Below are 14,465 nucleotides of genomic sequence, written 5' to 3' on the forward strand. Positions count from 1 at the left end.
CATCAATTATATGTGAGTCACCTCAGATCCTCATCACTCACTCAGCCCTGGATGGGATCATTCATAAAACCCGCATCACTTTCTTTCCACTCTCCTTTTCCTACCTGCTCCACCCTGCAGGCCTAAGATTTGTACTCGAAGAATGACAATAAGCCAACATCCTATAATTAGGTGTCTGCTCTTGCCAGAGTCATTTGGCTTTAAATAAAAGACCAAAGAGGGCAAAACAAGTTACTAGTTTCATTACCCTGAGAAGGTGAGGCCTCCCTCCTTCCAGCCTCAGTTCCCATGGTATAAACTAACGATAGGAATAGTACCCATTTCGTAGGGTTTTTGTGAAGATTAAATTAGATTAACGCATATAAAGTACTCAGCAATGTGCTTGGCTCAATGTTAGCATGTAATCAACCCCCCCAGTCTCAAATGTGCCAGATGTTGCAGGCAGATAAAAGTTTTACACTGTAGAAGAGGGTACTGTTATCAAAATACATATTCAAAGAACATTAACCAAAGTTATTTATTGTGCACCTATCACATGTATTAGCCATATACTCACTTTCTGTAAATTTTTTTTTTTTTTAAACATATCTTTATTGATTTCAGACAGAGGAAGGGAGAGGGAGAGAGAGAGATAGAAACATCAATGATGAGAGAGTCATTGATCGGCTGCAGCCCACAACATGGGTACGTGCCCTGACCGGGAATCGAACCCTGATCGCCTGGATCCTAGGTCGACGCTCAACTGCTGAGCCACGCCCGGCCGGGCTGTAATTTTTTTTAAAAGTCCTCACTCCAGGATATTTTTTCCATTGCTTTTCAGAGAGAGTGGGGGGGGGGGGAGGGGGGAGAGAGAGAGAGAGAAACATCAGTGTGAGAGAGACACATCTACTGGTTGCCTCCCACATGTGCCCCGACGGGGCCAGGGATCAGATCAAGCCTGCAACCCAAGTACATGACCTTGACCGGAATCAAACCTGAGACCCTTTAGTCCACAGGGCGACACTCTAACCACTAAGAAAAACCAGCTAGGGCCTTACTGTATTTTTTATTAACAACCCTACAGAAAAAGTCATTAATATTCCCATTTTCATATAAAGAAACTGAAATTCACACAATGCATAAGTGATGACTGGTATTTACACACAGATCTGTCCATCTCCAACATCTATGCTCTCAACTCCAGAAATCTTTGGGGCTCTCTGAGCAGGGAAGCAAGTGAACCATCCCTGGCCCCAGGCCTCCTCATCTTCACATGCAGAGGAACAGCCAATAGCAACACAGATTCCCTTTGGGTTCTTTCATTATCAACAGAGAACATTCCATGGTGGAGTCTGCCAACAGAGCTTATCATAACAGAAGGCCTCCAAGGCCTGCCAAAGAGCAGGACTCCAGCCGATCTCATTTTCCTCAATGACAAACAAGAACTCTCTTCACCCCTGTTTTATCTCTGTGTCCCCCAAAAGTATGCCCCTGGCAGCTGCTTTTCTGCAGACCTTCTAGGAAGCAAAACAATAACATTATTGAATGCTGACATCCCCCTTCCTAATTAACACGCAGAAATTTGCAACCCTTAACTTCAATTTGAAATGTCACGCTGGCACCACAACTCCACGCTGAGGGAGGACCTCTGCAACGTGCACAGTGTATAATCAGCCTCTTCTACCCAGAAGCATCTGTAACACAGGCAAGCTTGGAACCACCTCCACCAAACAGCTCATCCCTTGTAAACTTCCTCCCGGAGAAGTCCCGCGGGCTGCCTCGCTGAGTGAAAATGTCACCAGGGAAGCAGGACAAAAGGGAGGTGGGGTACCTGATTTATTTCAAGCACCGAATCAAATACATGAGCTCAGCACCACAATTAGGAAGTCGGACCAAAGAGGGCAGACACATTTACTCTTGTCCTCTTTGCCTCGACTTGCCTTGATGTTAATTCTGTCTAGTGTCAGAAAGAGAAGTTGGTTCCGACTGCTTGGGAGGGGTGATGGTTGGGTTCCTTACATAACCAGGAAGGGCCTTGACCCTTTTAGGGGCTATAGAGCCGCCAGCACTATAGCTGGGGGGGCTGCACAGTTTCATCAAGGAGCCCCCACCCCCCCACCACACCTGGCCTTCTCCAGTGTTTCTGATTCCAGCAAATGGTAGCAACATCTATAAGAAAGAAATGAGGAGTCATCCTAGGAGGATTATGCTTCTCTCCCTCCTTATTATGATAACCAATACTTTGCCAAGTCCAGCTTTTCAATCACATAAATATCTCTACATTCGACTCATTACCACCACCACCAAGGTAGTCCAAAACTAACTCCAACTAGGGCTCGCACACAAAATGCAACACTGGGTGTTCTATATTTTTATTTGCTAAATCTAGCAACCCTACTCCAGCTCAACCATCAGAGCTCACCTCCATTACTACTACAGGGAAGGTTTTTTCCAGCTCCATAGAGATCAGATCTCCCCATCCTACAGTCTCCTTTACAGCGCCTAACACATTTACAATAGTGTATTTATTCCTGTGATTATTTGAAGAATGTGTTTCTAGACTGTAAGGACAATGACCATATCTGGTTTTGTGCAGTATTTCATCTTTAATGAATGAACAAACTAGTAAGAGTCTATATAACAAATGTCAATATCCGAGCAGCAGACAGGAAGTACTGGCATCCCAGTCCCGCCTGTGACATGACCTGGGTGGCAGGCATTTGGCTAGGCTTTGCCCTCAGCTCCCTTTAGTGTCTTGACCAGTGTCTCTGGATCTTAGTTTTATAATCTGAGTAAATAAACTCTACCACATTTCCAGCTTTAGAATCTTATAAGCCCACAATTCCAAACCTAAAACAAAATATTGGGCCTGAAAAAGTATTCTCAAGGTTACCAGGTCTCGAGGCTTTATTGGTTCACCCTACTTGTCTGCCACATCACATGTCACTGAATGTATCCATAGAAGAAGATCACCACTCCTCTGCAGTGACATTCTTTTGGGGAGAATTTAAAATTATACCTTTTTAAAAAGGAGCTTAACACTTAAAGATTTGCTTAGCTCTCAACAGTCAGTTGGGTGAGAAGGGAAAGATCTTTGGAAGAGGCCTTATCCTTCCTTGCAGAAGTTTGTCTTCAGAACTGCGCTGTGAAATATGGCAGCCACCATGCTAAGGTCAATGTCATATTAACTTTACATGGTATTCCAAGTTAATTTGTTGAAATTAATTACATTTAAAATTCAGTTTCTCAGTCACAATACCCACACGTGACTAGTGGGTTGCCGTGTTGGGCAGCTCAGGATACCGAACATTTCTATCACTTAAGAAAACTCTATTGAACAGCACTGGCTCTAAGAGCAGCAGGCCTGGCGCCTTGTGCGCCCCCTCGAGCCGCGGCACTAACTTCTCTCCCTCCCTCAGTGCTCTCTCTGGGCTCGGGCATCACGGCCGGCACGGACTTGGAACTGAAGCAGTTGTTAGCCTATCACTGGAACTCGTGAAACCCTCCGACAAGCTTCAGTTCAAATATCACTTCTTCAAGGACCCTTCTCTGATTCGGGATTAGATGTAGGGCTCTTTCGACCTGCTGCTGGAGCACCCTGTCATTCCCTTCCCAGAACTCATCACTTATCTTGAAATTGTTTCCAATTTAATTGCCTCCCAAGACAGAGGGGCCAAGAGTGTGCAGCCTGGAGCCGAACTGCCTGGGTTTGGGCCCCAGCTCTACCTCGGGCTCACCATGTGAACTTAAAAAGATACCTGAGAGCTCCAGTCACGATGGCGGTGTAGGTAAGAGCAGTGCTCACCTCCTCCCGCAACCACTTCAAAATTACTACTAAACGGCAGAACCACCAGAAGTCTGACTGAACAGGAGCCCTACAACTGAGATACACAGAAGAAACCTCGGCAAGGCTGGTAGGAGAGGCAGAGACGCAGAGCGGGCTAGTCCCACACCCACGTGCGGTGTTAAAAATCAGGAGGGATATCTCAGCTGCAGAGGTCCCCCCAGAGGAGCCAGGGGTCCCAGCCCCACACCAGGCTCCCTAGCCCAGGGTTTCAGTGTCAGGAAGCAAAGTCCCCATAACTTTTTCCCTGTGAAATCCAGGGGAAATGGTGGCTGAGTGACACGGAGGCTGCTGGAGTCCCAGGGGTTCCTCTTAAATGGCCTATGCACAGACTTACTGGTTGGTGGACTCACTGGCTCTGAGCTCCAGCACTGAGGCAGCAGCTAGAAAGGTGCCTAAAATATATGGGGAGAAAGTAAATTGTCTGGCTTTAGGGTGGGGCGTGGAGGGGCTGTTTTCTCCCAGATGGAAGCTCTGGCAGAGGCCATTATTCCTTTGTTGAGCCCTCCCTGCAACCAAGCCTGTACTCCCAGGTGAGGGCCGTATCTGAGTATCACCAGCCTAGCTAATACAGTTCACCCCACCCTGGTGATTCCCTGAGACCCTGCCCCACCCAACTTGTTAGCCCGCCCAAGCTGCTTCCAGTGGCTTTTCCGTACAAATGGCCTGTCTTGGCTCATGCTGCAGATTTTCCTAAAATCTCTCAAAGGTCCACAAATCCCAAACAAGCAACATCTGACCTTGGCATGACCCATATCCAGCTCTGAGTCTGGACTAGTGGCAGCCAGCCTCTGTTTGCAGCTTAGCCTCTCCTAGGCAACTCCATGCCCGCCCGGCACAAGTGGCAACCATCTGCAGATCACTTTAGAACTCATACCAAGCAGCCCCGGGCAGGGCACAGGCAATGGCTGATCTTGGCCTGAGGCCCCAGGACCAACACACTCGGTGGCGAGCTTCAGACCGCACCAGAGCATCACTCAACCACTTCCACAAACCACACACCCAAAGGGCAGACTTGGCAGGCACCATAGTCCTGCTAAAGTAAACCCTGCTCCATAAGGTTATCCCTGCACAACAGTTCCACTGCAGTCACAGACAGTCCTCACAACCATTCAGGCTGAGACAATCCCTTTCACTGACGTGCCAACAGCAATCATGGCTCATCTACAACAGAAGGACACATACAACCCACACGGGGACACTCCTGGAGCAGCCAAAATGAGGAGACAAAGAAACATGTTCCAAACGAAAGAACAGAACAAATTTCCCAAAAAAGAGAATTAAACAATATGAAGACAAGCAATCTACCAGACGCAGAATTCAAAACACTGGTTATAAGGATGCGCCATGGTCTTAGGGCAAGAATAGAGGAACTTAGTGAGAACTTCAATAAAGAGACGGGAAGCACAAAAATGGAGAAAACAAAAAATAACTAGTCAGAGTGAAGATTACAGTAACTGAAATGAAGACATTACAGGGGATCGACAGCAGATTAAACACAGCAGAAGATTAGAATCGGCAACTTGGAAGACAAGGAAGCAGAAAACACCCAATCAGAACAGAAAAAAGCAAACAAACAAACACCCAAACACCAGAAAAATGAGAACAGTTTAAGGGGCCTCTGGGACACCAACGTTCTTAACGCGGAGCCAGGAGGAGAGAGAGCAAGGAACAAAAACCTATTTGCAGAAATGAGGGCGGAAAGCTTCCCTAACCCGGCAAATGACACAGACAGACAAGCCAGGGCCTGCAGCGTCCCCAACAAGAGGAACCCAAAGAGGCCCACACCAAGACACATCATAATTGAAATGCCAAAGGTTAAAGACACAGAAAAATCTTACAAAGCACTTGGTTACCTAAAAGGGAACTACCGTAAGACTGTTAGCTGATTTGTCAAGAGAAACTTTTGCAGGCCAGAAGGGAGTGGTGTGAAATATTATTTCAGTTATGTGTAGGATCTAAAAAACTAACTAAATAGACATAGACTCAAAGACAGAGCACAAACAGATGGTTGCTAGATTGGGGGTATGGGAGGGGACAGGGGGCTGGGTGAAACAGGGGAAGGGAATAAAAAGTACAAATTGGGGCTCAGTAGTTGAGCGTCAACCCATGAACCAGGAGGTCAGGGTCCGATTCTTAGTCAGGGCACATGTTCGGGTTGTGGGCTCAATCCTGGGTAGGGGGTGTGCAGGAGGCAGCCGATCAATGACTCTCTCTCATCATTGATGTTTGTCTCTCTCTCTGAAATCAATAAAATCATTATTTTTTTAAAAAGTACAAATTGGTAGTTAGAAAACAGTCATGGGCATCTAAAATACAGCACAGGGAATATAGTCAATAATATTGTAATAACTATGTGTGGTGTCAGAAGGATACTAAATTCATCAGGTGCATCACTTTGTAAGTTATGTAAATGTCTAACTATGTTGTACACTTGAAACTAATGTAATATTGTACGTCAACTGTAACTGAAAAATAAAAAATTATTTAAAAAAAAATAACTGGCATCTCTGGGCCTGTTATTCTTCTTCTAAAATGGGGATGAATTATAACTACCTCATAGGATTGTTGGGCAGTTGAGTGAGTTAGTGAGTAGCACCCAGCACACAGTATACACTGGACAAGTGCTGGTAAAAATAACTAACTAAAAAGCATAAGCATCTGTGAAGGCAGAGCTGCTTTGGTCTCTGCCCTGGATATCATATCCTGTGGCTTGGGACAGTGACCCAAAATTAATGCTCAATATATACTTGTAGAAACAAACTGTATTTGTCTAAAAGGGCTTGCTTTAAAACTAGACTGCCAGAAACTCAGTCTATAGACATATTCCAAGCAGTGTAGTGAGCCCTGGCTGGTGTGGCTCAGAGGTTGGAGGGTCGGCCTGCACACTGAAGGGCTGCAGGTTCAACTCCCGGTCAAGGGCATGTACCTGGGTTGTGGGTTTGCCCCACGGCCCTGGCCGGCGCTTATGGGAGGCAAATAGTCATCGATGTTTCTCTCTCTCTCCCCCTCTCTTCCGCTCTCTCTGAAAAAGCAATGGAAAAAATGTCCTCTGGTAAGGATTAACAAAAACAACAAACAAACAAAAAAACCGTGCAGTGAGATATGTATACAGGGAGGATGTAGCACTGTGTACAAAGACACCTAAGTGTCCATCTACTACACCTAAGTTACACTTATTCACACACCAGGACACTGTGCAGCATTTACAAAGAATAAAGTGGGACTGTAGGGGGTAATGTGGAAAGATCTCCAAGACGCGTAAGTGTGAAGGGCGAGGCTAGAGGGAAAGAAGCAGGAATGCATGTGCCTATGTCGTTTATGTGCGAGGTCTCGGAATCCCTGCACTAGATCCTGTAACTGGTCACCGACAGGGAGGAGGGGCAGCAACCTGGACTTAAATATTTTTAAGTTCTTTACCACAGGAAGGACTCCGTCAGGTACATTTATTACTCTTACTTAAATGTGTTTAAAGTGGTTTGTGCTGTTGCAGTATAGTTTTCCTCTCTGGAACCAGGACAAGCCCAGAGAAAAAAAATTTGAGCAGGAAAAAAAGAAGGTGAATCCCTGAGAAGGAAATAAAGCGATTTGACTGCCCAATCTGCCAGTTTACTGACTAGTAGAAGGGGAGGGAGCTCAGGTGACCATTTAGGACCAGCCATGTGTGTAGATAAATGATATAAAAGCTAATGCTGATTGAGAGCTTACATGTGTCAGGCACTGCTCAGCCCTTTCCAATGATCATCTCATTTCATCCTACCTATGAGTGGGCACGATTATTATCCAAATGTTTCTGAAGAGAAGTGGAGACGTGGAGCATTAAGCAACTCGCAGGAGGGCACACAGCTCAGCAGCAGAGGGGCTGACATTCAAACTCAGGCAGAGCCACAGCCCAGACTGCAGGCCTTTAGTCCCAGCAGAGAGTGGCTGCCACACAGAGGCGGTGCAGGGGGACCCAAAGGCAGAGGAAGCTTTCAAAAATTTATCCAGCCCTATTCTTGTCACACCATCTGGCATTTAATAAAAACTCCACTGTGCTTTCAGCTTATAAGAGTCAACAGCATAGACTCCAGTCAGTTCCCAAAAATTATAAGCCATCTCACACGGTAAGGAAATTATACAGCGAGAAGGTCAAAGACTTCCGAAGAGCAATGCAGTCCAATGCCTTAAAAGTGGGATGGATTGATCTTAGGCATAAAAAAATTTCAACTCCAAAATAGCTAAGCATCAGTCACGGAAAGGCCGCTTCACGTGAGAGGCTCATACATTTTCTGAAAAATGTTTCCTTGCTGCCACGTACCAGGGAGCGGTTAAGGCAACAACTTCTTAGTTCCATCTAGGATATTCCTTTAGCGATTTTCAGGAAAGAGTGTGGGGTGTGAAAGTCAAACTGAGTTGGGTTTGGTTCTGGCTCTAGTATTCGAGAACCAGCTGTTCAACCCTGAGACAGCACAACCTTGAAAAAGTTCCTAAGTGCTACCTGGCGTCAGCACCCCCATCTAAAAACTGGGGACAATAGTTACCTCTGCCTAAGCAGCAAAATTCAATGGGAAAACACAGTGATTCCACCTATGTGCCACCTCAACATAAACACCTCAGTGCATGAGTTTACTTTCCTTTTTCCCCCAGACCAACTGTTGTCCAAGTAACATGCTTCTCCTTTTCAAAACAACGCTCTCTGGCTTTGCACTCTCACCTTTAACTGCTCCAAAAATGCAAATGGAGGTTTTTTTAATTTTCTATTTCAGGGGACTCCAGCTGCCCAGGTGGGCATAATAACTGATTTCGGGAAAGGACTATTCACTTTCTGCTAACCAAAGAGGATTCACACTCGCTCAGTCCTCAGCCACTTGAATTTTTAACTAGGTTCACATCTATAAGGTACTTCTCCCTCCCCTCGCCTCCCTCCTAGTCCTCAAAGAACCCTTCTTGCCTCAGGTATTCTGAGGTTCCCCTGCCAGCCCCCAAACCACCGGGAAACTAAGACAGCTGATAATTAACAATACTTAAAGGAAATATTCCTGAGTTCGCAATCAGAAATTTGATTAACATCTAAACACTGTCCAGTGTATATTTACAATTTGGAAATAAGCAGTAGGTACAAAGATAATTCTCTTTCCCTTCTCCCTCCAAGGAAGATAAAATCAGGATCAGCACACTTAAGGTTCATCATGATCATTACTTAACGGGCAGCCACTGCCTGGAACAGAGGCTGTTCTCACATCAAAGCTATAATGTCTCTAATAAAAGTCAACTTTGTATTTACCCTTGTTTTTAAGTCTAATCTTGAAACTGCCTCTGTACTCGTCCAATAAATCCAACTGTTCAGAGTTCATAAAGAGATGCCATAATAATTTGGTCAAGTTAATAATTTGACCTAGTTAACAGTATCATATTATGTCCTTCTGTCTCAAATAATAACACTCAAAAGAGCAACCAAGGCATCATACTGCTCTCAGGAAATGTACGTTTAATTTCCCCCCACATTTGGGTTTGACCGTGCAATCTCGTTTGCATGTGTAGCGCATGCTATCGATATACTTCCACCTGTGTGAAATGATGTCTGTCCAGGTTATTCAATCAGTGCAGCAGCGTTTTGAAATAGTAAAAATATTTATCCCAAGGGAACTAGTTAAATAATTATGGAATGCCCACACAGAAAGATCGCACAGCCACGCACAAAGGAAGACAGGAGCGCTCTACTACTGGGCCGCAAGACCTGGAAGGCGCGCTGTTGAGGAGAACAGCAGGTACCAAGCCACGCGGACGCATGTTATACCACCTGTGGTGTAAAACAGGGAAGGAAGAAGGGCACGCATATAACACACGCATGTATCGCACACACGCACCTGCATTTACGTAACGAAATTTCAGAACAGTGATCAGAAACCAGTAACATTAATTGTGATATTGGGAGGAAAAAGAAATGGAAATTAGGCAGGTGGAAGGCAGGTATATAAAAGAGATTAGTTACTGAATATTTTAAGAATATTTTGCTTTATGAACCATGTAGATGTATTATCTACTCGAAAAATACCTTAAAATTAATTAGTAGGAAAAATGCCATTCCATTCCTTCAAGATTAAGACACCACCACCTACAAGATCCCGTTTTGTGACTGATCAGGAGTCTTCTTCCTCTCCCTCTAATACCATACTCGCCCACATTGAAAAACAAAACACGTGTTTAAATTAAAAAATTACACCAGAAAGCGTGTAGAAGAAAAAAGAGCCACAAAACCCACTTTTAAGGAGCTACACAAAGCCTTATTCCATGTATTTTATTATTCATGTTAAGGTGAGCTGCCATCTCCTCTAGGTGTTTAGACCTCACTAGTCCACAGAGCATTTCTGCCCAGGTGGCCCCGGATCCACAAGCGCCCAGAAGAGGTGTCCTCGTCACTGCCACACAGGCCCGCTCACCTTCATAGGTGCCCACTTCCAGGAGGGTCCCGCTCTGCTCGAGGTCCAAGAACTCCTGCACGGTCAGGAAGCTGTAGTCCACGCCGGGCACCTCTCCCTCCCTCGGAGAGCGGGTCGTGCCTGCAGCAGACAAGACAAAGGCACAAGAAACCATCCGTCAACTGGAACAGGAAGCTGCACATCCAGGTGTAATTAAAATAACCTGTTCAGTAAGCTGGAGCACCGAGGCCCCGAGACCGATCTGCCCAGGCAGGGACTGGTGAGGACACCTTCTTTCCACAAGAATCGCGTCCTCGCCTCCACCCACCCCTGCCCGGGACTCTCAAGTAGGAGCAGAGAAAAGCACGCACAGCGAGGTAACCAGGGAGAGTTTCCTCCTTTGAAAAGTGCACTGAAAGGAGGAGGTGAACTGGATTTTATACAGAAAACATTCATAATCAGCAGCTTTGAGGACTCTGGTAAACACTAAAAAGTTATCCACCTTAAGCTCAAAGCCTAAGGGGCTTATGTTTTTATCACAGGCCTGGAGATTCTTGTGTTCCTTAGCACATCCTGCAGGTTCCAGTGTAATAAGCCCTTTGCAGAGAATGACACCCACATCCCTAGGGAAATGCAACTGCCCGAGATCTGCGGTTGGATATCTCCCAGGACTAAATGCTGCGGCACTCCATGTAATTAACATGTTGGCTAAAAAGAGGCCACCCATAGTTCTGACTAGAGAGAAAGGACACTGCATTTTGCTAAAAGGTTCTCCCGCTGAAGTAAGCTGGTTATTCTCACAATAACTAATAAATAGACAAATTCCCCTTATGAAATAACAAATACAGAGCCTCTGGAGTAGGTAAGTCACCAGCTCAGGTGCAGGGCTACCGACTTATCATTTTAGTTGAAGCTCAACCAAAAGTGTGGAAGCGATGTGGAGAGGTGTGGTTTATCCATAAACCAGTAAAAGAAAATAAACCAAGGAGCAATTATGTAGTGTGTACTAGGAAGCTATGCTAAATATTATGAAAGCGCAAAAACAGCAAAACCCAGGATTCAGCTCCCATGTTCCAGTTAGGAAACATCACTGACATAGCTCATGTTGAAAGGCACTGTCCCTGTGCTGCTCTAACAGATCAGTATTTTCCTACATAGTGAGCAGGGATCTCGCCATTCCTAGGAATTTTAAAGCAATTAGATGACCAACTGCATGTACCTAGTGGCTCCCATTTCCCAGCATGACTAGTCTCTGACCGCGTCATATCCACACACACGCAGTGGATACCCAGAATGCCCTTAAGTCAAAAAGTCCAACACGGTTTGCATATTTTACTCAAGATAAGTGCATTTTTATTTTATTTTATTTTATTTTATTTATTTATTTATTTAATTTTTTAAAATATATCTTTATTGATTTCAGAGAGAGGATAGGAGAGGGAGAGAGAGACAGAAACATCAATGATGAGAGAGTCATTGACCGGCTGCAGACCGCAACCTGGGCATGTGCCTTGACCGGGAATCGAACCCTGATCGCCTGGATCCTAGGTCGATGTTTAACCGCTGAGCCATGCCCAGCCGGGCAAGTGCATTTTTAAATGAGCCCAATTTTTCTAATATCTAAAGTATGAGTGTTTTCAGTAGCTGCAAATTTTCCATAGAATGGTTACATTACAAATGTTTTCCTCTCACCCAGCATGCTGCGGCTGTCCGGAAAAGCAGCCCACTTGGGGAGCCCCCAGAAGCCCACTCATACTGTTTCCTAGTTTGTTCCCATTTCTGGCTCCCTTGGCATACAATGACAAGTCCCTTGAGGTAGCTCACAACTTTTCAATTTATATCTTCAGTGTCAGGCTCACAGTGGGAACTCCAGAAGCATGAAGTATCTATCATATAGTGTTGACGAGCAGGGGTGTGGAGTGAGCAGTGGGTTCATGGTCTGGCTCCCCTCCTTGTGGCGTTAGGCAAGTTCCTTAGCTTCTGTTATTTCTCAGCTTCCTCATCTGCAAAGTGGCGACCGTAAGAATACGCCCATCACCGGTCTGTTGTGTGTACTGCACGGGATAATCCTTTTAGAGGACTTAGCTCAATAATCACTAGCAGATATTGTAGTTCATAAACAATAACACTTATTGTTGGAATGAAATGAGTAAACAGAATCTTAGAGTTCAAATGATTTATATATTTATCATTACATAGATCCTTACGGTCCACTTATTTAATAAATATTTACTGAGGTCCCAATAGATGTCAGGCACTAATTTAGGGCCTGGGAAACACTATGAACAGGACAAAGCCCCTACTCTAATGGAATTTACATTTTACTATGAAAGATGGAAAATGAATATGTGACTAGATACGGCGTTTAATTTCAAGAGGGAATAAGTATTTTGTGGGAAACATAGGTTAAAGTATTAGAGAGTGTCTCAGGGCAACATAGGTTAAAGGGCTTGAAAGTGTCTTGGAGGGAGGAAGGAAGGCAGACAGGAAGGTGGAGAGTAGAGAAGCTACTTTAGACAGGTGGTTAGGAGGAGCCGGCTAAGGAGTTTCCATCGACATTGAGCCCTGCAGCGGTGGTGATGGAAGAGCATTCCTGGAAGGACTTAAGGCCCAGGCCTTTCATGTGGGAATAGGGGTGGCATGTTGGGGGGAGGTCAAAAAGGCCAGAGAAACTGCAGCACAATGCAAAAGAGGTTAGAAATGAAAGTGCAAGTGAGAGGCCAGGCTATGTAGGCCACAGAAAACACTTGTTTTATTCTAAGGGTGTTGGGAAGAAGGTGCTGCCCTGATTCATTTTGAACAGATCATTTGGCTTTAGAGAGAACAGGCCATGGACAGAGTAGGAGGGGTACCAATCAGGTGCTGTTACAGTGTCCAGGCGAGAGAAATCAGGGCAAGGGCAAGAACACTAGGTAGAAGGTGGTAGGAAGTAATCAGATTTTTATCAAAATCATTGAGTATCACGTTTTTCTGTTTTTAACCCTCACCTGAGGACATGCTTAGAGAGAGGAAGGGAGAGAGAGATTGGACACATCTATGTCAGAGAGAAACGTGAATTGGTTGCCTTCCATATGTGCCCCGACCGGGGATCTGTACTGCAACCCGAGCATGTGACCTTAACTGGGAATCAAACAGACAACCTTTCAGTGCACAGGATGAAGCTCAACCAACTGAGCCATTCCAGCCAGGCAATGGTTGAGTATCTTAAATAGCTGTAATGTAGTCCACAGCATAGATATATTAAATGTATGTCAACTAATTGGGCCATACTAGGTCTATATTTTTAAGATAGAACTTGCTGATGGAGTGGATGTGATACTTTTGTAATGAGCTAGTTATTAATAATAGGAAAGGAACAAAGGGAAGGCCAGACATTATAGGTATGTCATTTGGGCAGCTTCACCAGGAAGCTGCAACTCTGCACTCCCCAGGGAAACACAGGCCCATCCCTGCAGATCACTGGGGGAAGAGGTCCAACAAAGGGGAGAGAGACACATGCCCAGTGAAGTTGGGGTGACATAGGGAAGGTACTTGTCTGTCAGTCAAACCTAGGGAAAGAGATAGTTGACCAGAATGGGTGGGGCCAGGGCAAGCCCATAAAAAGTTGGGCATACATAATCCCCTAAACAAAGGAATTCTCTCTCTTGTTGCACTTGACTCTTGGCTCTAGGGGGCTCTTTTGCTCCTGTTTCCTTGCATTCGCCTGTGTTTCCTCCATAGCCATGTGGCCCTGTGGACCCCGCATGCTATGGACTGACGGACTGTAGCGGGGAACACAAGCTAAGCTAGTTTGATGCTGGATTGGACCTGGTTCCAATATGGAACAGAAACTCTGGACACAGCTTTGATTTTATCCCTAATGAAGCCTGCCCCAGCTACACTTCTTCTATGGCTGGACAAATGGAAATGGGATTTTGGAAACTCAGGGATTAAATTTACACAAATAAAACTCACTTATCCTGCTGTGTAAGTCTCAGAAAATTCTTTTCTCGGGATATTGCAATGATTCCACCCCCACAGGAACAGGTGGGGACCGGGAGCCCCCCCACTTCCACCGGTAACAAATGAAATGTGTAAGAAAAGCAGACAAACAAAGACCAGCGACTAATTTTTTGACCTGGGCAAAATGGGTGATGCCATTTACAGAGATCAAGAAGATGGGGGAAATGACTTTTAGGGGAAAAGAATTTAAGAGTTTACTCAGAGAGATAAACTTTGAGATGCTTATTAGACACCTAGGT

The 14,465-nt window shown here is 45.2% G+C and overlaps 1 protein-coding gene across 5 annotated transcripts in view; it reads right to left on the reverse strand.

Annotated features, from left to right (window-relative positions):
* Window positions 1–14,465, reverse strand: part of MAGI1 (membrane associated guanylate kinase, WW and PDZ domain containing 1) — a 512,183-nt gene that overhangs the window by 96,174 nt on the left and 401,544 nt on the right. For all 5 annotated transcript variants that reach the window (XM_087825096.1, XM_087825095.1, XM_087825094.1 and 2 more), the window contains exon 3: window positions 10,246–10,365. In XM_087825096.1, the coding sequence (XP_087681222.1) occupies window positions 10,246–10,365 (120 nt within the window). The remainder of the gene's footprint in view (window positions 1–10,245; window positions 10,366–14,465) is intronic.

Source organism: Miniopterus natalensis, chromosome 15 (assembly GCF_054644295.1).
Source record: "Miniopterus natalensis isolate mMinNat1 chromosome 15, mMinNat1.hap1, whole genome shotgun sequence".
NCBI classification, from domain to species: domain Eukaryota; kingdom Metazoa; phylum Chordata; class Mammalia; order Chiroptera; family Miniopteridae; genus Miniopterus; species Miniopterus natalensis.